Source organism: Plectropomus leopardus, chromosome 14 (genome assembly GCF_026936395.1).
Source record: "Plectropomus leopardus strain MGB_pleo_1.0 chromosome 14, ASM2693639v1, whole genome shotgun sequence".
NCBI classification, from domain to species: Eukaryota; Metazoa; Chordata; class Actinopteri; order Perciformes; family Serranidae; genus Plectropomus; species Plectropomus leopardus.
This window is the reverse complement of record NC_142189.1, coordinates 19,582,794-19,604,857: the sequence shown is the minus strand read 5'-3', so window position 1 is coordinate 19,604,857 and position 22,064 is coordinate 19,582,794. Positions and strand designations below refer to the sequence as shown.

Sequence of the window (22,064 nt, the reverse complement as noted above, 5' to 3'; positions counted from 1 at the left end):
TTGGCGTATGCCCGAGATGAGCAACTCTATTGGAATGAATAGGCGCCATCTTTGGTCCAGTGTCTTAGTATTATTAAAGTCAATGGCTTAGACTAACAGAAACAACTCCTTGTAATGAAGTCTTTAACAACACTGCTTTTTTCATGCAAGATAACAAAGCCTCTTTAAGATATGTGATCAAACCGGATCTCTTGGTAGAAAGTTACAGTGGTGACAAAGCAGAGGCAATTTAAAGTTAGTTTCTAAAAACAGCAGAGTATGTTGATGTGAAGACGAAATCACCGACCTTAATATACCAAGTATTTTTAAGTCAAAAGGCTCAAGTTCAAGTGAGGACACAAGTCATTGTCCAAGTTGAGTTGCAAGTATTTTTATGATTTTGTTGAGTCACAAAATTTTAGTCTATGCCTCAAGTTGCTTAGAGATCTTGTATATTATCTGGTGCAGATTTTGGTATCAGCGTTGGTTTTGCGGGGACAGATCCTTTAAAAGTGGTTGCGAGAGAATTCACACAGACTCGAAGTATGAAAGAGTATTCACAAGCCATATATACATGCATGGTGAGATATTTATGAGCACAAACAAACATCTTGCATTCTACCATGCACATGATTGACACCCTGTGGTTAGCGTACAAAGCAGAGGCAAACAATTCAGAGTGTGATGTGCAATGCAGAGGCCACACAGAGGTCATGTGGTGTGGATATCCGGCCGGCTGGTTGGGTTCGAGGGCAGAAAGGGCTCAGGCGCCTGGGTGATGAAGGTCGCCAGGGAGAGCTCCTCTCTAATTCTGGAAGACAGTCATCATTATGCAGCGTTAAAATGCAACTGTCTGATAAATCAAACGTAGACACTCATGTTCTCACAGCCAATGCTTTTTCAGCTAAACATGGAATGTGGGACCAATAAATCTGCACAGGGTTCATAATTGCAAGGATGAGATATGACTTTTATTCCCGTGCATTCCTTCAGTGTCTTACCCGGCAGCATCGCTGTCAATAAGGCTCTTCTCAGAGGAGGCGGACATAGCCAGATGTTGGCTCTCTTTCCTATCAGGAAAATGCAGAGTTGCAGTTACATACATAGTGAAAAGCCATGTTTAGCACACTGGTGTCTATTCACTCAGGCCTGCAGCCTGTTGTGGAAACAGGGTTACTCTGGGTCAACACGATGCACATGGATTCGCATGCTGCTAACTGAGTCGCCAAATGTTCTGTGTTATTCTGCCGGACTAGGTGCCAGACCACTGTTAACATGAATATATATCTCCTCTTGCCTGCCATACCCCCATACATTCAGATCCCCTGCACACTGCTCTCTGAAAATCATGTTACCAGCTGCGCTCTGACCACAAGCGTTCAAAGAAACAAAATAAACTGCTGGTGCACGTGAAGAGGGGCCAATAGGCTGAGAGCAAATCGACGTGACCAGATGTTTGTTTCCAAGCACACGACTCTGTGGCTGGGCCTATTTTTACTATTGTGCCCAGACTCTTTCTTCATTCTTTTTAAGCAGCTGGATGGAAAAGAAAATTGGTCGAAGCCTAACTGATGTTTTATGGTATCCTCTTCTGCTCAGAAAATGGCTGTTTAAAACATTAAAAAGAGGGAGGAGTCACCAGAAGTTCAGCCTGAATTACTGCTTGGTGTCACTGCACTTTGTTCTTCATGAGGTAATTGATTCACTACTTTCAGTCAGTTTTCAGGGATTACAACTGGATTGTGGAGTATTATTTAGGATGAGTGATACACAAGCAATAAACAAGTGTTTTGCTAGGACAAAAAATGCAGTTATTGGGGGTTTTCATTACCTTTCCCTCTGTCCATTCATCTTAGCAAAGAGAAGCCTGAGTACTTGTTCCTTCTGCTCCCAAGTGAGATCTGAGATTTCAACTTTGCTGTCTGGTTGATGAGTCCTTTAACAGGCAGATAAAATAAAATGAATGTTAACTACTAGTATTGTACACACTCGTTTTCATATAATGGCTGTGTTAAAGGTCTAGTCTGTATGGATTTAGTGGCATATAACCATAGATTAATAATAATACCTGGATTCTGGATGACAAGATGGCACCTATACATTGCAGTGGAGTTGCTCGCATGTTGCATATGCCAAAATGTTTTCTAGCTTCTGGGTTTACTCGTGCGGTATGCGGCCCACTGAATATGGACAATAGAGTTTCTCCCACTGTCCCCGTCTGTGAGTTTCATCCGGCTCATAGACTTTACATTTGGGATGACATCATGGGTTTTTTTAAATAGCTTTTCTCAGCTTGAGGAAAGTCTCTAAGTCTCTAAAACATAAGGCAAGTAAGATTTAAGACTGAAAGGTTTTTATGCTGCCACTTGAAATGATAGTAAAGACCAACTTTAAAATCAACAAAAATGAAGAAAAAAAAGAAAACATCGACTGACATCAGCCACAAATGGCATTAACAATGACTTCTTGGTCATGTAAATGTAAGAGGCATTCTGCAAATTATTATTAAAAGACATATTACCAACAATTGTTTGATTTTACAGTGGAATACCAGAAAAAACTTCAACAAAATCCCTTTTCTCATGTCTTAGCATTTTTTAAGACCTTTAAAAGATTAATTTAAAACATTTTAATATCAATTAATGCCTTATTTTTAAGACTTTTAAAAGATACACGGGAACCGTGTTGACTGTATTCGCATTTAGAGGTGCACCGTCAGCAGTTTCACAGATGTGTGTTTTACAACGATGGACTTAGGGAAAAATGTTTTTCGGACTGCGGCGGATTTTCTTGCTGCAATACCACGACTGGTCAGAGGCGGCTGCCTTTGTCTAACAATAAGGTTACACGAGTGAAACTTCGCCCCCGATGCCAAGCGTGTTGGAGGACTATGGTGATTGACGTGAAAACATGAAAGGCCCGATCGAGAGCTTGTGTTCAAATCATCTGTTTTGAACTACTGTAAAGCAAAATGGCAGACTCAAAGGAAGGGTACCAGCTCCGTATGTACATACAAACGGCTCATTCTAAGGAAACAAAAAAACAACACTTTTTATGTTCAAGTGATTATAAACAAATGAAAACATAATTAATATCATGTACTATTTCTGCCAATAGCTGCCCCTAAATCTAAATCCTACGCACTGGACCTTTAAGATGAACTATATGGTGTATTGTGGTTAGATGACCACTAAATGAGCTGCAGTTGACTTGGCGCTGATAAACATGACGAATTAAAAATATCACAAAGACAAACACAGTTGTGTAAGTCATGGGAATGATGGGAAGTGGACCTACCACCTTGCAGCTGCCTCCATGTCTGAATAGACAGAGTTGGTACTGTGGGGGCTTTTATGAAATGTGCGGATGGGTGGGAACTTGAGTTTTCCTGCTGTGGCTTCTCTCAGCCTCCAGTGATAAGCCTGCAGCGCCTCCTTCTTGTATTGCACCCTGCTGGCCGAGATCTCCTGCTTCACCTGAGCCAGAGCCTCGTGGAAGAACTGCTCCAGCTCTGTGCGCTGCTCTACAATGGTGCTCGCCAGCCTCTTGACGTGTCTCAGTTCCCTCTCCCGCATGGAGAGCACTTTCTGCAGCTTGTCCAGCTCTACCTGGCTGGCCTGGACGCTGACCAGGGTCCTCTCCTCCTCTTTCTTCTCCTCTTGCTGCTCCAGGGATGCTACCTTAGCCCTCAGTTTAGAAAGCTCCTTTTTTTGGGCCTCAATCTGAGCTGCGTTTTTCTTCACCATCAGCTCAAACGTGTTCTGGGTGAGCAGACAGAAGAGCAAAGTTGTTAAAAGACAACACCAATCTAAATTTAGAAAATCCTTTCATTTTTTTGTGCCAATACTGTAAGGCTGAAACAGATAATGGTTTGTGTGCTAGCCTGCGCTGCTGAGTGAGTGGCCAGAGCTTCAACATGGTGGATTTACCTCCTTCATTTACTGTCATCATCAGGGGTAAGATTAATGTGCCCAATATTTATTTGCCTTAAAGAATCCCTGCCAGAAACCTGCGAAAGAGAAGCCACTGGATTTGAACCCATACACCAGTGGAAACTAACCACAACCACTGACCACTGAGAGGCTGGGTAGTAGTCAGGAGGTGAGGGGGGTTGGAGGAGGACCACAAGTAAAATACACAGGGTCAGCACAAGTAAACAACACAAGGGAAAAACCACCTGAAATATATTCTGCACAGGTCTGACAAGTGGTTCCTCACTGAAATGATTGAAAATGACTTTATGGAGATGAATGGTCTCTATCCAAGAACTGACGGTGCCTAATAGTAACACTGCTGTTTGCTGTCCTACGGTTCAAACATACCTTGTCCAGTGCCAGAGAGGCATTTTCCTTGACCAGTGAATCTGTCAATATCTGCAGGTCCTCTGCCGCCTTTATGTGATATTTCAGCGCTTCGTTGAGACGGACGTTCTCCTTGAACACAGAGCGAGAGGCATCGTCCAACTGCCTAAATGGTTAAGAGGACAAAGCAAAAGAGCCTGTGACAAATTTGTCTCTGATGATGAACATATCTGTCTGATCTTAAACTCATGCCAGAGCACCCAGTAGCTCACCTGGTAGAGCGGGCGCCCCATGTACAAAAGCTGTGTCCTTGCTGCAGCGGCCATGGGTTTAACTCCAACCCACTGCCCTGCTGCATGTCACCCCCTCTCTTTCCCCCTTTCATGCTATACCTGTCTTCTGTTCTACCAAATTAAGGCAAAGAAATCCCACCAAATTAAAAAAAAAATCATGCAACACAGAATTTGTACCCATTTAAAGGGAGACTGCAATATTTTTTTTAGGTTTTTATATCATTCTGTAGCTTTCCAGTTGTGTTCCTGTTGTACTCAAATCCAAAAGTTTTTCACACATGGTCTGACGAAGGTTTCTGCATGATGACGTTGCGATATACAAACCCGCGTACTGCTGTGGAAGCCACTTTAGTTCGATTCTGAAAGTCACATTAACAAAAACTAAACGATTGAGACATCGGTAGACCAGCAACTCCCATGTGCGGTGAGGTAAAATGATTGTTTCTGTCAATGGACTGTGGTGGGAAAGGCTGTCTGACAACAAAGTAAAGCAGTTAAAATTATCAAAATATGGTGTGCATATGAACCAATACTGATGTTTTTTAGGTCCTTTTTTTTTTTTTTTTTAGACGGCTAAAATTGGTTTTGCTGCTGATCCCATCCACAGCCACCAGACTCCTTTTACAGAAACAGTAACTTTACCCCATGAACACAAAAAGTTGCAATCCGTGCCTTTAATAGACTAGTTTGTGCAACTTTCAAGGTCAAACTGACATAGCGTCCACAGCGGTAGGCTTCTTCAAACTTGGAACGTGCAGACCAACATCTAACTGCAGGAAATACACTGACTTGTGGATCCATTGATGTGTTTATACAGTAAAAATGCAGTACCATGATTTATTGAATCTTAATGTTACTGCACCTGGTTAAATAAAGGTTTAATAATAAAATAACACCATCCTCCACCTACAAGCTATGATGATGGACCCTCCCTTTAAGATTTATTTGAACCTGAATGGAGAGTTCCAGGTAGAATAAAACAAATTATTGCCGAATTATTTTAAGGGCATTCATCGGTCATGGTATGTGAAAAGACTGAGGTCTGATCATGTAGAGCATATCAAAGATTTTTGCTCACAGTTTCTTGGTTTTTACTCATAAAATAACTAGGTCAGTGTGCTTGGCTTCAAAATTAAGTCAATTACTTAGACTAAGACCAAACTGGCAGGACCACACCAGTATCAATGTTGATGTTTTATGAGCTGTAAAAAATAACTAAACATAGCAGAGGGGAAATATACATCTTATGGCCTCAAAAGTAATAAACTATGGGCTTCCCCACATGCATTACACTCTCCTCGTTCTGGGGCGGCCAGAGATGTGATCATTGGCTTCGGTGATGTACACTATCTGAACATGACCAACCAGTGTGGTCGAGAAAATTACGTTAGTTCTAGTTATATATATATATATATTTATATACATAAACGCTTATGTGAGTAAATTATTTTTTCTTTGCGTTCTGAGGACATCAAAGTGCAGTTTACAGAATAAAATTAGATTGTGAATGGACAGTGGAAACACACTCACACAATGGCCTCATTGTGGGCCCTCTCCACCACGTGGGCTATCGTTTTTTCAGCCTCCTTCTCAAGGCGTTCCTGCGAGGAAATTTACAAAACTCACTTGATGTTTCACAGTTATCTTCCAGGGGCCATGTTTTCCACAACTATCTAACTGGTTGGCTAATATTTTTTTAAGTATGGCTGTGCAATATGGCTAAAAATGTTATCATAATAAAAATGTACATTTCAGTTAATATCGATAACTATTGTGCTAAAACTACAAGATCATTATTTTTTCTACTTTAAACTGTGGTTTAAAGTATGATTTGTAGTCAGAATGTGACAATTGTTACTCAAATGGCAAAACATTTTACAAATCAGAGGTCGATTCAAAACAATTATAATAAAAAAACTGTCAATTAATAAAGCAATAAATAGACAAAGACATCACAGTTATGGTCAGCAGCATGTCCGAGTCTTTGTGCAGAATTTAAAACATTTTGTGAGTGTTTTAGCTGTCTCGACAGTACCTTTTCTTTGAGGAAATTGTACTCCATTTGGTTTAAGTTTTCTCGGTGCACCTTGTCGGCAACAGCCATGTTTTCTCTAATCTACAAAACAAAAAAAGTAATGGTTATATAAAGCATTAACATCCTGACAAAAAGAGCAAACACTCTTGATAGGAAACACTTAATAGTGTGTTTTTTCTTTCTCTCACATCACTGAGTTCCTGCTCCATCTGGGCTTTTGTCTTCTGAAACTCCTCAATTTTTCTCATCCCATCCTGGATCATGTTGAAATCTCTGGACTTCTTTCTGAACAGTTCCTTCATCTCACTGATTTGAATTGTGTAATCATCAACCTGTTGAAACCAATCACATCAGATACACAGAGTAAAAAATATGCTTCTTATTAAATGCATTATGCTGTAAGAATGCATCTGTATACTAGAGATTTTGCAAAGTTCCCATAAGTGCAACTTGTCTCAGTTAGGGAAGAAATTTTTCATACCAAAGTTCACACAGGCCATACTCTTTTGCAAACCAACTTAAGCACAGATCAGTCAGCCTAAATACCTCAAGATGCTACTGTGGAAAAGCCAGTCTGAGCAAAAATGTGACAAAATGACCAAAGTCATGAGAGACTAGCAAAACACGCACCCACAAACATGTACATGACGACTAAATGAGAGGTTATCAACCGTCTGATTACAACTTTAGGCCTAATCGTTATCCTTCACATAACTCTGTGTATGTTCATCCACATCAAATCAATGCACCAATCTTTATGCAAGGTGGTTTGCATCATATGCAATTTTCACTCTGGGTGAAATGGTCAACTCCCCAAAGAATATCAGAGGGTGTGAACGACGGGAGAAGCTGCCTTAGTAAGACATGAGCTCCCCTGAAAACAGCCATCCATTTTCTGTAACTGCTTATCCTGATCAGGGTCAAGGGGAGGCTGGAGGCTATCCCAGCTGATATTTGGCGAGAGGCGGGGTACGCCCTGGACAGGTCACCAGACTGACACAGGGCTGACAAACAAAACCATTCAAGCTCATATTCACACCTATAAACAACTGAAGTCATCAATTGACCTCATAAAGAAAAATATATATACCTGGCAGGACCTTTGTTTACAACAATAAGATTCACAATGAGCCCTCTCTTTTAGCACTCACAATATAAAAGTGAGGTCCCTAAAGTGCCCTGTTGACACAGTTTCTAGTGAAAACTGGCGAGTGTTGCTTGCGTCTGACTTTTTATAATGGTATGTAGTATGTGGAGAAATCTTTATGGAATTATTATTTTGCTAACTGAATTTGACAGCACTTAGATAAGAATCATTATATCTCCTCCTAGACAACCCCTTATAATTTCCTATTCTTTTCGAGTCACGTAAATGCGTCACCACACCTGGCGTCTCAGGACCCGCTCATTAAAGGCAGGTGTGCTTAATTCCTCGGCTGTGGAAGACGCCAAGATACAGTCTTCAGCCGCTGTGTGTTTGCTTTATTCCTAGTTTATTGTTTGCTGATTTTTTTTTAAATTTCCCCATTGATTTGAATTTTTATCTTAGGTTTTTTTTTGTATTTTAATATCATTTTGAGGCTGCAGTCGCACAAGAGTTACTTCACTCAGCAACTTCCGTCCTTCAAATCAATCAACGCTGAACACCACCTAAAGCACCGAGGATCATCAAACAGTGAGTACAATATCTACCATGGCGTCTGTGGCGCCTATTTATAATTAATTTAGAAGCCGCAGTAATCACTTTCAGTATTGTTTTGGAGAAAAATAAGTACAACTCTGATTCCTGCCTCTTAAATGTGAATGCTTTCTGGTTTCTTTACCACTTTATGACAGTAAACTGGATATATTTGGGCTGAGGACAAAAAAAGTCACTTGAGGGCATCATTTTTTCTTTTTTTCTTTTTTTTCACTTTTTTGACAATTTATAGACCAAACAACTAACTAATCTATTATTTAAGAATTAAATATTTAATCAACAGTGAAAATAATAAGATTTTATCACCCCACAGTGAGAGAGGCCTTTGAGCATTATGCCTTTAAGTCACATGTTAAGAGCTGACCACATGACAGTATCCTTTTCCCCTAACTGGACATATATGACAGTTCTATGTCTAAAATAGGGATGTTTCAAGTTGGTCCAGACCATGCCTCTTTTTTTCTTTCCCAGAAGCTTAATGGACTCCATTTTACCAGCATGAGCAAGAGCAAGAGCTGGAAGATGAAAAACAGCTGCTAGCAAACGAGGCAAAAGCTTTTTTTGTACTTTTTTTTGTTTGTTTGTAGTAAAGCCACTTGAATTTTGTCATGTCAGTATGATAGCTCGATCTCAACTGCAAGCAGCAGAGGTCAGTGAGGATAAAAGGGGCAAATTGAGCTTGCTTGGCGTATGTTATGTAACTTCACTGGTATTTTAGTGTAAAGATCTGTGAGGTATGGTTAACACATCAAGACCAGCAGTGTGACTGCCTTTTCCCAAGCAAGCACTTTTAATTTTTCTGTGGCTACTGACATAGATTAAAATAGCATTAGACCATGTAACTTGGAATGTGAGGGTTTGTTTTTTTGTTTTATGGTCGCTTTGTTTGGTTGTTGTTTTCTTACATAATAAATGTCGACATAATTACACACAAGACAGCTGTTAAGACACAGTGCAGCACATTTTTTAAGCTGCGCACAGTAAATCTAAGTTTTCTACTATGAACAGGCGAGCTTGAGTATGTTTTGTCGGCCAAATAAAGCTCAAGTTGCATTTCTTCTCTTGTGGCTGTGTCTTAAAATGAACTCACCAGTTTGTTTTGCTCCTCACGTGCGCGTGCATCTTGAGTTTTGAGGCTTTTCTGCAGCATATTGATCTGTGAAAACACGTTTGTTGAGTTAATCATTCCTTCTGTTCATTTACAAACTAAATAGTTTTCTTTTTAACGACCTTTTCCTCCTTAGTTGCATCTTGTCTCTTCAGAAAGCCCGTTATATCGATAGAGTCCTTCTCCGCGCGGTACAGGTGGTTGGTGAGCTCTTCATTTACGCGTGCCAATTTGCGGCAACCCTCGCGGTACTGCGCGAGCGATTGGTCGGTGACCTGCACCCTCAGCTCCCACAGGGCAGCGTTGGCCTTGGCTTTCTCAATGTCAGACTCTCTGTCCGCCTTTGACTCCTGTTTGCCTTCTTTCTTTCCTTTCCTGTGATAAAATGCAACGTAGTTAGCGTACAGTTACGGTTTGTGCGTCAGTGAAGAGTACACAAATGAACGGTCATCTCACCCGGCTTTCGCCTTCTTTACTTTGGTGATTTTCTTCTTCGGCATCACTGCTACTGTTACCGGCAACAAATCTGAAGAAAACGACCTCAAAGAGAGGAAGTTGGACGCTAATTAGACGTACAGTAGTACCAAGCTCCTGTGCCCCTGAGTGTTTGTTTGTGTTGCCATGGGGACACTGACTGAGGAAAAGATCAAATTTCTCTGTTACAGGACTTTTGGTAACCTATATAGGGCCTGTCAACCTACTGTATATTTAATGCACAAAACCTTATTTAGGCCTATGCTTGTCTGCTAGATATTTGTTGTATGCAAATTTCTAATGTTGCATTTGATGGCCTAAGATATATGTCTGAATTACATTTTAATGTCTGTGAAAGTACAACTTACCCATTTAGCCATGCATTTCTTTAGAAAATTAAATTTCGTTCAGTTTATGACACAGTTCAAGAGGCAACAAATGGATGGAGAAAGTGAAAGAAAGAGAGGCAGTGGGGGAGACCGGGGGTTGGTTGGTACACAGTTATTTTCTGGTCCTTTTAAGGTCACAGAAACAAAAATTTGGCCAAAAAATGTTTTCTTTCTTCTAATACAATAAGACCATCCTGATAATGTGAGATTAACATTATTTTTCTTCCCCTGTATCAGTCTGGAGTCGCTGCCACTCCAAACACTTTCAGTGGGTGACAGATAATAGCGTTAGCCTACACAAATACAGGCCTTTGCACACTGAGAAGCCTAGGCATTTTTGCGTCCAAAGTTGCTGCACGTCTGAAAATAAATATGACTTGAACCAATCACTGTGGGAAATTGTAAGATACAGATGTCTGTTCTGCTCAACAGCCTCTGGACTGACACGCTGTTTGTCACTTCTCTTGTAATTATGGTCCTCTCACTCTGGACTCTATCAAACAGGATCTGTTTGCACATGATCTCCTCCCACGCGATGACATGAAATACATTTGGCTCCTGTCAGCAGTATTGTCCAGGTTGTCCTGAAAAGAACTATGTGTTACCCGCTGCCTTCCCCCACAGCTGCTTTTTGTTGGAGTTATGGGAAAACCACAAAGATAAACGTAAATGCAGTTGGCTTACATCTTCGAAGACACTCATCCAAAAGAAACAATGTAAAGTCAGCGCAGGTCATAATTACAGCTCAAAACCACTAAAATCTCTCCAATATCTTGTTCAGCTTTCTGCAGGAACGTGAGAGTGTCCAGTGTAGATTATTCATCAAACAAAAAAGTCAATATCACTAAAGTGTTGGGTGTAGCTACTGTAAACTGAACCATATAGGGTCGCTTGGTGCTCTGGCATCATCAACAGAGTTTGAAGACTAAATTTAAAGGTAATTACTATGACAGTGAGGAGAGAAAACTGAAATAACCCTGAGCTTTTCAAAGCTGTCATTATCATTGGAATTGTAATGACAAGGTTTAGGTCTCTTCAATGGACTTCTTGGGGTAGGACACCCACAAACATGGCATTCCTGAGGGTAACATTGCAGCATATTAATGATATATTGCAGAGTGTAGATTACAAAGCTGGGGTCTCCTCTCATGCTTTATGGTTTCAGTTAACTTGAAACAAAATACCAAAATGTCCCTTAAAACATTGTTTGTAATGTGCTGTGTCATGCTTTAGAGGAGCACTTTACATGCAGATTATACAGTAGCAGTGCACATTTGGACGACATCCGAACATGATTTGGCAACATATGGACTTTCCATTAGATTTGTTTAGTTTATTGTAAGTTATTTCTAGACTTAAGCTACAGTTGGTCACTTCTACAAAAATATCTTTGTGGCATATTTGCTGAAACTGTCACTTTATTCTGAAAGTTGTACATGAAATAGATAGTCTTTAAAAAAAAAAAAAAAATCAAGTCCCATGTCCTCCTCCTACTACTGCTTATCATGGAATTTGCTAGAATCGCCCACGGTTCACCAAAAACAACCCATCAGTCGAGGAGTCTCTAACGCAGCTGCTGGTCATGCTTGTGAAGGCGAAAATGCACGTACAACAGTTTGTATGATATTAATTAGCGCCCCATGAATGACGTTACACCCTTTACTTAAAATTATGTAATTAACATAAAATTACAGTAGTTAGAGTTCGGCAAATAAAATTACTTTGTGGGTTGAGGAATATAAACATGTTTGGGCATCTTTAGGTTTAGCACCTCACATTTAGATGTGTAAGTCCACTAACAAACAGCAGTATTTGATGAGTTGAAAAAACAAAGATTTCATTAAACTCATTCATTTTATTCAGAGGGTAGTTCCTATTGCATCACATTATGATGGTATTGTAAAAGTAGGTGTGTGTTTAAAACTACAACATGATTCATGTATCACACAGCCTGAGGTGGATTGCAGCTGTCCACACACACTCCACATTATCCAAATTCATTGCTCCATTAACCACAGGATGTGTCTGGACTTTAGCAGCAAGAAAATATACAACAATGATTTCAAAATCAAAACAATCCTGACAAAACATTTTCACGCACAGTTTATTAGTCACATTATCACACTGTTAACATGCAACCAAGACATCTATGGGCACAAGTCAGTGAGAGGTCCTGCACATGTACGCTTTGATAGGGGCGAACGACCATTCTGGTGAGCCGCAGGATTGAAAAAAGTAGCCACAGTATTTAGAAAAAAGGAAGGAGGAAAGAAAGTCCAATATTTTTAGTCCAAATTACAGTGTTGGAACAGTGCTTTGCACAGTCGAGTGTCCTGGGAGTGGAATGGCATGATGGGTGAATACTAGTGCCAAGCCCCACCCTCCCCACATTGTCCTCTGCATGGACTTCCTGCACTCTCTCGTGCCCATCCGAAGGACCTCTGCCCTCCCCTTACCCTCCTGACTGGGCTGGCCGGCAGCTCAGTTTCTGCCTCAGTCGCCTGCTGCCTGAGGTGAAACAGTCTCGTATGAGCACGTGTTAAGTCAGAGCTGGGGCAGGGTCGGTTCCCTGAGGATGCCTCAGTTGCTTGACTACCAGCGCCTCCTGTTTCAGATGTCTGTCCACTTTCTGTTGATACAAAGTGGGTGAAAAATATCACAGCCCTGGTACAATTCTCAGTTCATGTGAGGTCTCTGAGACGCCGCTGCTGCACTGCTGTGGGATATCCTTGATGCCTCTGCACCCTGCACTAAAACCAGTAACTCTGAACATTACACCAGAAAGCATTAGCTAGCTGATACACTACAGCATGGCTTATGATGCAGTGCCAACCACCCACCTAAAGCAGAGAAACAGCCACTCATGCTTTTCATGCATTCTCTCGTGAAACGTGCCTTACTGCCCAAATATTTTTCCCTTGGAAAGCCTGTGGTTAACACAAGGATGAGTAGGAGTGAGATGATTGCTAACATTCTTTTAACTTCTATGCCAGCTGGAGTGCAGGTCACATTTGCATTTTTTAAGGTTGGTGAAAGGGCTGCAGCAGATTTAATGTGGTGATTACTGTAGGATCATGAAGAGGAGGTTGAGAGGATTTCTTTTTAAAAACACAGGCATGAGTCATTCCAGCTACTGAACGTGATTTAGTGGATGTAGTAATACCTAATCAAACACAGCCAGAATCCATCCTACAATGAAACATGGTGAGTCACATTTTCAGTCTGAAGTAGTTTGTTTAATTTATTGTCTTCCCCACACAGCTCCAACACATTTTAGATAAAACAAAACTTAACAGTGTTAAGGTTAACCTTAAAATGAATGCAAAGATTAGAAAAGTGTTACACTATGAAACCTGACAAGTTGATTTTACTTAAAAAATCTAGAAAACAGACTGCCTTGAAAAATGTAAGTTAATTTAACTATAGGATTTAACTTATGTTTACATTATATCTAATTAAGTTTATTTGATATTTAATTATTTTTACTTAATTTTGTGAGGTTGTTGCAACTTAAAAATGACAAGTTTAATTAAATCAAGCAATTTAAGTAAACCTAATTTACTGTACTGTATATCTGTATACTGCTGGTTGCAAACAATTCATGTATGTATACATATATATACACACACACACACACACACACACACACACACACACACATATATATATATATATATATATATATATATATATATATATATATATATATATATATATATATATATATACAGAACTTGCAGATCTCCAAACTTCATCATTGGTGAATGAAATCCTCTTTGTGACTAACCTAGTTTACTGAAGTTGCTTAGAAAGAACAAGGTAATTTCACCTGTCATTTTTAAGTTGCAACAACTGACAAAAAATGAAGTAAACTCAGCAGTTACTTATAACGTAAACACAAGTCAAGATTAAAACTAATTTACTTTCCTTTTTCACGGCAATCCGTTTTCAATATTTAGGTAAGCTCAACTTGTCAGATTTCACAGTATATGTTGCAAAAATTAAAAACTAATCTGTAACTGTCAAATACAATTTTTTCATTCAGGTAGTAGCCAAATCTGAGCACTTGTGAAAGTCCAAAGAGTTGCAGCGGGAAGGAATTTCTAAGGCAAGCTCCTATGTAAGTCTTAAATGCGCCCATAAAAAGTATTTTAAGACCATTTCTTTTGGGCTTTTTGTGTGTGAGCCACTCATTTTGACTCGTTTATAAATCCCTTTCTCCTTTCTTTAGGGGATTTTCTGGCTCCAGAGTAACTAGTAAAGATGAGGAGGGGAAAAACATAACCTAAAATAATCCTCCTCTCAAAAAAAAAAGAAAAAAAAGAAAGAAAACGAAAAAAAGAGAAATGCTGCTGGTAGGCAGGTAGTCTCCGGCTCAGCTCACAGGAGGGGGGACTGCTGTTGGAGCTGGGATGGACCGCCACAGGATTGGTGGATGGTTGCACTCGGTGTGGCCCCATGCCAAGCCCTTATGTCTTTATATACTGTAAACGGATGACCGGACAGTCCTGAGTGTGCATCGCATCCACTCTGCGTCTCTCCATCTCCACTGCGCTCTCTCTCTGCAGGGCCCCTGTCAATCTTTGACTCCAGCATCCACCACTTCTTCTCCTCAGCTGTCTCTTCTCCCCGGCTGTGAAACAATGGCCACGCCGAGCATGCTCCTCACTTTCTCCGTGTGGCTCTTGGCTGGGAGCCTCTTAACGGAGGCGACATACTACCGGCACCACCGCTACGTCCCCCACTTCTACCGTTACCGGGAGCACTCTGCCAACACGGAAAACCTCCTCCCCGAAGTCTCCAACCCGCATCCTGAAGTCCCGCAGCCGGGTGTTCCGACCTACCCTCAGATCCCCGAAGTGTTCCACCCGGCACCCGAGGTCATCCACACCCTGCCCGAGGCTATCCACCCGGTGCCCGAAGTCGTGCATCCTGCACCTGAGCCGTACCAGCTTCCTGAGGTTTACCAGCCTGATGTGCCTGAAGCCTCCTCCCCCGTCAACGCGAGCCGGGTTTTCTACGGGATCATGTTTGACGCTGGGAGCACAGGCAGCAGGATCCACATCTATAAGTTCATCCAAAAAGACCCCGGTGAGTGCACCACTTTCTCCCTCGCTCTAAACCAAGAGAAGAGCTGTGCACATGCTGCTGGCTCCCACTGTGTCTGCTTGCTGTTAGGTCATTCGCTGTGTGGTGTGAGGGCAAACATGAGTGAATGGACATTACTGCTTCTAAAAGTAGCTGAAGTGGACTTTTAATTTGCCTGTCTGACTCAACTGTGGAGGACGCAGACCTCTAAAATTGCATCAGGATGTAGGTGAAGTGCAACAGTCTAAATAACTTGAGATATAAAAGAAAAAAAGCTGTGCAATTACACATGCTTGAGTTTGTGCTTTATCCCATAAATATCACTGTGGTTTATGGTCTGTTCGCTGACTTTTTTTTTTTTAGTTGAGCTGCCAGTTCTGGACAATGAAATGTACCATGCGGTAAAGCCTGGACTGTCTGCTTATAAGGACAACCCTGAGGAGGTATGTATGTGTTTACACCGTCACTTATTATTAATTATCAGGTAAATTAGGGAGTTGTCTGCAAACCACTGGGATTTTCTTTGGGTTGGGTTCATGTGATGTAAACACTGTGTAATTACAAAAAAATGCCTCCAGCTGATGCTGTCACTGCTGCCCACTCCTGTCTGCTACCTTTGATTTACACATTTTTAAAGACAAAAGAAAACTTCCTGATTGTGAAGTGACACCACATATCTTCCGCAGGGTGGCAACACCATTCGTCAGCTTCTGAAGATTGCAAAGAAGACCGTGCCAGAGGAGGACTGGAAAAGGACCCCGGTGGTCCTGAAGGCCACAGCGGGTCTGCGCCTGCTGCCTGAAGACAAGGCCAGTGCTCTTCTGAAGGAGGTGAGGCACGTTTTCTCTCTGCCCTCAGACAGTTTGGCACAAACACTACCCGTCCCGCCAGGGAGCGGGATGAGAAACCACTAAGTGCTTACAAGTGTCACTGAAAAAAAACGGTTGCAAGTCTGCCCATTTGGTGGCTACCATGTTGCAAAAAACAGCTGTTGTGGGGTTGTGTGGAGTAACCATATTTGTCATTTAAAGTATTAAATCCAGGCTACTGTTCCAGCCATGCCTGTGGTTGAGTTATCTGTCACTCTGAAACAGAACCAGAGCCTGAATAGACATTATCTTGACAACAGCAGAAACTTTTAGGGTGTGTAGTGCAGTATCATTGTGTTGTTTTAACAACATATCCAGCAGATAAATGTACTGAAATATTGATACATTTCTTCCACAGGTGAGAGAGGTGTTTAATGAGTCCCCTTTCTTTGTGCCAAACAACAGTGTTTCCATCATGAATGGACAAAATGAAGGTATGTTATCTTTTGATGCCCTTTAACCTGTTTGCACAATATAAAATACACAAAACAAGATTTTTATTAGTTTTATTTTTGACAGATTTATTGTCTGACCAGGTGCTTTAAGTGCCTCATTTACTGAGGATACATCACACAATGTTGCTCTCATAATTCGTTTTACAAGAGGTCTGTTACCACCTCGCTGAGACAAATAAATAAGCCAGTGTGGAACCCACGCCCAATAATTTCTTACCATCCTCCACATCACTCATTAAGACACCCTCACTATGTTACGTTTCATCACACACTGTGTGTCATTCATTATCCTCACTTTATGAGTGCAATAACTTGACATCTGAGACAAATGTAATTACCTGGGCTGGTCTGCAATCACACGTTAGTTACATCAACTCTGCTATTTAAATATCAGTTTAATAAAGTCATCTTCAGTTCAGAGTTGGCACTCAAATGGAAAAAGTTGTAATTTTTACTAATAGAGACATTTTGCCCTCATGTGCTGTTTTAGGAGTCCTCGCCTGGGTCACAGTGAACTTCCTAACAGGTAAGACATTGCTTGTGTTTTGCTATGGTGGTGTTAGTGGTCAGGAGGCTCATATCTGAGGCTCCAGTGTACACAGAAGCCCAGCAGTGAAAGACTCTTGTCTCCTGTCTGAGGTTATGAGTTTGAATCACTGGCCCCAAACAGCTTGCAAAAACAAGCAATATTTCCTCACGTTTTTTTTTGTTTTTTTTTTTTTTGGGGCATCATCGAATGTATTTTAGACAACAACCATACAGTACGCTTTAAATCAAAAAAGTATTTTCCCTCATGTTGGGGACAGACATGAGCTGTAGGCATGCATCATTCTGACAGTAGAGGTTATAAAAAGAAGAAACTTGTACTGAAACTGGTAATAAAGCCACAAGATTACACAGTAGTCTCTGTTTTGTTGTGCTGTGATGGATTGCACCTTCTCCTGTTTAACACTGAGCTTATTTTCCATAGGTCACCTGTATTCCAACACCAAGAGGACAGTTGGCATCTTGGATTTGGGTGGCGGATCCACACAGATCACATTCCTTCCCAAGTCAAAGGTGAATGAAATGTTTTATAGGGAAAACAAGTCTTGTTTTGAAAATGTTCTTACCCAAAATATACCACTAAACATTTGTGTTTATCCAACAGAAAACGATTCAGTCTGCTCCCGCGACTTACATTGCCAACTTTAACCTCTTCGACCATACGTACCAACTCTACACACACAGGTAAATAGCAGAAAAGGCCTCTGTAGAGTAAGACATGCATATCTATCCAAAACTAACCATAATTGTATGTCACCTTCACATAGCTACCTTGGAAATGGACTGTATGCGGCTCGACTGGCAACTCTTGGCGCACTAGGAGCCGATGGTAAGCATCTAGTGCCTTTTCATCACCTCTCTTTTTGCATTCTTTTGTAAATGCACTCATAGGAAGATGACAAACTGTTCCTTTGTTTTTGTTTTCCCAGGTCTAGATTGGAAAGTCTTCACAAGTTCCTGCCTCCCGAAAAAGTTCAGAGAAGAAGTTACTTTTGGAGGAACCACCTACAAAGTTAGCGGGATTCCTGACGGTAAGATAAAAGCATGCTGAGGTTTTGATTGCCTTCCCAGCTCCTTGGATGCAGCGATTTGTGCATTCCTTTCTCAACTCTGGAACACAATAGAGTACAGTACAATACGGTCTCTCATGAGAACATTCTCCTGCTGGAGTTTCTGTAACCTTGGCGCCAAATGCATGTTTTGTCATCCTCTCTCGCTCTGCGTCTTCCCTCTTGAACAATTATACTGCAGTCAACCTTGTATTTAAACGAAAAGAAAACTGTCAGTTAACTTCACAAATAAGGCAGTCACTCCCATACCACAGTCAAGTAGCCAAAAGATGCAGGGCTTGTCCCTGAGTTGTTATTTTTTTTTGTGTAACGAGCGGCTTGATCTGGACCGCTCACAATTATGTGGTAAAAATAGACAGCCCAACAGGGCCGCGCTAACTGCCGCTCTTGTCAGCACATGGTTTTGCCGGCACAACTGAGCCAACCATACCCATGGGGCTGTGTGAAACTTGTCCTTCTGGGGCTTCCCTTGTATATAATAGGATGAGCCCCCAGCTCCAACCTCTGGCTGACCTCAAACTCCAGACTCTTACAACAGCATTCCAACCATCGCTGCCTCCAAGCGCCTTTAACTCATTGTTTACTCCACCATTTTTAATATAAAGTAATTCTTCGACAAATCTTAATTTACCTGTTCTCTCTCTCTCTAGGCTATGCAGGGTATAAGCTGTGCTACTATGAGGTCATGAAGGTAATCAAAGGAATCGTGCACCAGCCTTACGAAGTGAAGGGCAGCAGCATCTTCTACGCTTTCTCCTACTACTTTGACAGAGCTGTGGAGTCTGGCCTCATCGGTGAGTGGGCACACGCCAAAGAGTCACCTTCCAGTCCAGTGCCATAATCTTTCATGCTAATTATCATGTTTTGCACAAAACAGGTAACCAAATTGCATGTTTTTTTCTGCACAGATGGCAGTCGGGGTGGCGCGATTGAAGTCAGGGATTTTAAGAAGAGAGCCAAGGAAGGTAAGAGTGACATGTTATCTTCTCTAGGGCTGCATACACCAACCATTTTACAAGTTATTTATATCAGTAGTCTAACCACTGAAACTTCATGCAACACGCACTGTGCTCTAAACAGCAAAGACACTAAAACTTGTTTGTGCCCGAACATGGCACACTTGACAAATAATGATTTATTACACGTAAAATGTAACCAATTATTTCCTAAAAATGTGTTTTGAAAGTGGATTACAAGACAACTGTAGTATATGATAGAGTAAATATATGTTGAAATCACAATAAAACATTTTTTTAACCACCATGCTTATCAGCTCAAGCGTGTGATACTTACAGTGTCCATGTACAACCAGATTTATAGCAAGTAGGAACGAGCTGATGTGTTATGTAAGGCTGTTTGTGTTGTGAGAACACTGTCACATGGTCTCGAGGAACAAGTCTGGCTCAGGCTGAGCTGGCAGCTGAGCTGAAGCTGTCTGTCCGGCCCAGGCAGGAGGGCACCTGACAGCCACACACCACCTTGGGGCTGACACATACTGAAACACACAAACTTGTGTACCAGGCTGTTCAACGCTGCCACCCACCCGCAGCCTTGTGCTGACCCTCAGCCATTCTCCTCGCACCTCCCTGTTTATTCAGCCAAACAAAACAGAGAGGTCATCTTTTAATCATGTGGCACCAGGGTTAGAAAAGGTGTTTTTTTGTTGTTGTTTTTTTTTGTTAAAACATGGGACATGACTATAATATGATACAGCACAGTGTGTCCATGTAATGCTTTTTTTGTCAGTGGTATGTGAAATCTGTATTATTGTCATGTCTGAAATCTGTGGCTTTTTGTGTTTGCAGTGTGCAACAAAATGACCAAGTACCGTGCTATTAGCCCCTTCCTCTGCATGGATATGACATATATCACCTGTCTGCTAAAGGAGGGCTTTGGCTTCAAGGACAGCACTGTGCTACAGGTGAGCAAATCAGGGCCTACTATGAACAGAGATTAAACAAATTAATTAATTAAATGCTACATGATCGAAATCTTCAGATTCTGTCTGTACAGCATTTCACAAAGCTTAAATATTGTCAAAAGTAATAGTAAATGCAGTAAACTGTTTCTGTGTGTGTTTTAATGATCACCCTGTCACTCTGTTCAACAGTTAGCCAAGAAGGTGAACAATGTAGAGACAAGCTGGGCCCTCGGGGCGACCTTTGACTACTTCAGAAACCTCAACATCCACTAAGGACAGCTTGCTGTCACTGCAGCCAGCACTGAGAGGGACAGTCTGTCACTGTGGGGCTTACCGTCCTCCGTCCACCCTCGATCAGCCCGTCCCCCTCGCAGACACACCCGGTCCCACCACGCTTCCTCATCCACCACAAGCCTTCCTCCTCTTTTCCTTCAACCTCAGCACCCTGCGAACACTCCAAGAACTGTTGAAAAAAAAAAAGAAATCACTATATTTTTATAAGGCCAGCTATTTCTACTGTATGTTGAGCTCATGACTGGTGGGCTGACTTTATTTTTGTAAAACGTTTACATGTTTGATTCCTTATGGGTGTCTGATCTGAAATGTCTTTCTTACCTACCTGTTCTCAGTGTGTAGCGGGTAGTTTAGAAGCAACCAGTCATGGTATTTGGTGCTTACTGTGGTCCTGGTGTGCACTGTACACTACAGTGGAGTTTATCTACAGCCTAGTTGCTGGAAATACAACCATAGTTGTCTTTCTAAATGCTTGTTAATCGTCTTTTCATGCTAGCAGTAAATTATTTTACAGAATTAATTTGCCCCCAGCCGTCATTGGAAACAGCAGTTGAAAACCACACAGCTTATCTCTTCAACTTTGCACATAACACTTTAATTGCAGATATTGTAGCTAAGACAGTTGCTTCAAGAGTTGTACATATTCGAGTAGTGCTCCATTCACCATGACTGAGGGGGGCAAAAAGAGCGCTGTGGAGATACTAACAGACTTGTGTTGTATAGCTGTAAATGTATGAGGTTATTACCTATACTTTTAAACTGCAGCCATTATTGTTATGTCTACTGCAGAAAAAGACCTTATCAAGCATGACTAAATTGCAGAGGCCCTAGGTCTGAGCTCAGTTTTAGACCAGCAACAGAGACCTCTCATCACGGGTAGATAGATGCATCCAACAACATAATTTACAGGCATTAAATACAGCAAAAAATGCAAACAGAAATTATGTAAAAAGCTGACTAAAAGCTCGACTCCTTCATTTATTGCTGGTTGCTCAAAAACTTTTGTGATATTGAATTCTGTTTTTGAATTCATTTCTCTTGTGAACTGTACAAATATTTAAATAACTTTATCTAATGTAGAGCATTTTAACTATCGTCATCCAATATTAACTCTGTGTAACTGCTCTTTAAACCGTGCCTTTGCTGTCTTTTCAGTATTCAACATGTTCAATAACTACTGCTGTATATACATAATGTAAACTTTTATTAGTGAAATCTTTTGACAAGAACTGCTTTTGACGTTGCAAAAACTTTATGCTGCACAATTGCTCAGAAATGCCTGTATGTTCATCAGTAAGAATAGTCTGATGACTGACTATATGTAAATTGATGTTTTTATTAAATCCAGTGAAATAAATATATGCTATACATGTATGTTTTAATAAAACATGAAAACTTTACTTTGTTTTGCTTTTTTTGATATCATGATATGAAATTATAGTACAATTCTATATGGTGTACAAGTACATTGTAGTCTCATATGTGTTTACAAGTTTAATTTTTTTTAAAAAACATGTAAACAGTGGATTTATGACATTATCTA

General features: G+C 40.9%; 2 protein-coding genes across 4 annotated transcripts; one reads left to right on the top strand and one right to left on the bottom strand.

The window, feature by feature from the left end:
* Nucleotides 1–527: 527 nt before the first annotated feature.
* bbof1a (basal body orientation factor 1a) lies at nt 528–10,018 on the bottom strand. Its single transcript, XM_042501303.2, has 11 exons — nt 9,872–10,018; nt 9,538–9,790; nt 9,398–9,463; nt 6,797–6,940; nt 6,609–6,689; nt 6,104–6,174; nt 4,302–4,446; nt 3,277–3,740; nt 1,811–1,915; nt 981–1,049; nt 528–790 (listed from the first exon to the last, which is right to left on the bottom strand). Exons 1-11 carry the CDS (start codon nt 9,913–9,915, stop codon nt 691–693), a joined length of 1,542 nt encoding a protein of 513 aa, XP_042357237.2. The 5' UTR covers nt 9,916–10,018; the 3' UTR covers nt 528–690.
* entpd5a (ectonucleoside triphosphate diphosphohydrolase 5a) lies at nt 8,011–21,921 on the top strand. Of its 3 annotated transcripts, XM_088087884.1 has the most exons (15): nt 8,012–8,283; nt 14,324–14,398; nt 14,510–15,369; nt 15,730–15,809; nt 16,053–16,196; nt 16,594–16,669; nt 17,181–17,216; nt 17,661–17,749; nt 17,841–17,920; nt 18,004–18,065; nt 18,166–18,267; nt 18,957–19,100; nt 19,215–19,271; nt 20,112–20,227; nt 20,417–21,921. In XM_088087884.1, exons 3-15 carry the CDS (start codon nt 14,922–14,924, stop codon nt 20,498–20,500), a joined length of 1,518 nt encoding a protein of 505 aa, XP_087944010.1. In that variant the 5' UTR covers nt 8,012–8,283; nt 14,324–14,398; nt 14,510–14,921; the 3' UTR covers nt 20,501–21,921. The 3 variants fall into 3 exon arrangements, with proteins under 3 accessions (XP_087944011.1, XP_087944010.1, XP_042357236.2); XM_088087885.1 differs by lacking the exon at nt 14,324–14,398 and having other exon boundaries at nt 8,011–8,283; nt 14,895–15,369; XM_042501302.2 differs by lacking the exon at nt 14,324–14,398 and having other exon boundaries at nt 14,847–15,369.
* The last annotated feature ends 143 nt before the right edge of the window (nt 21,922–22,064 follow it).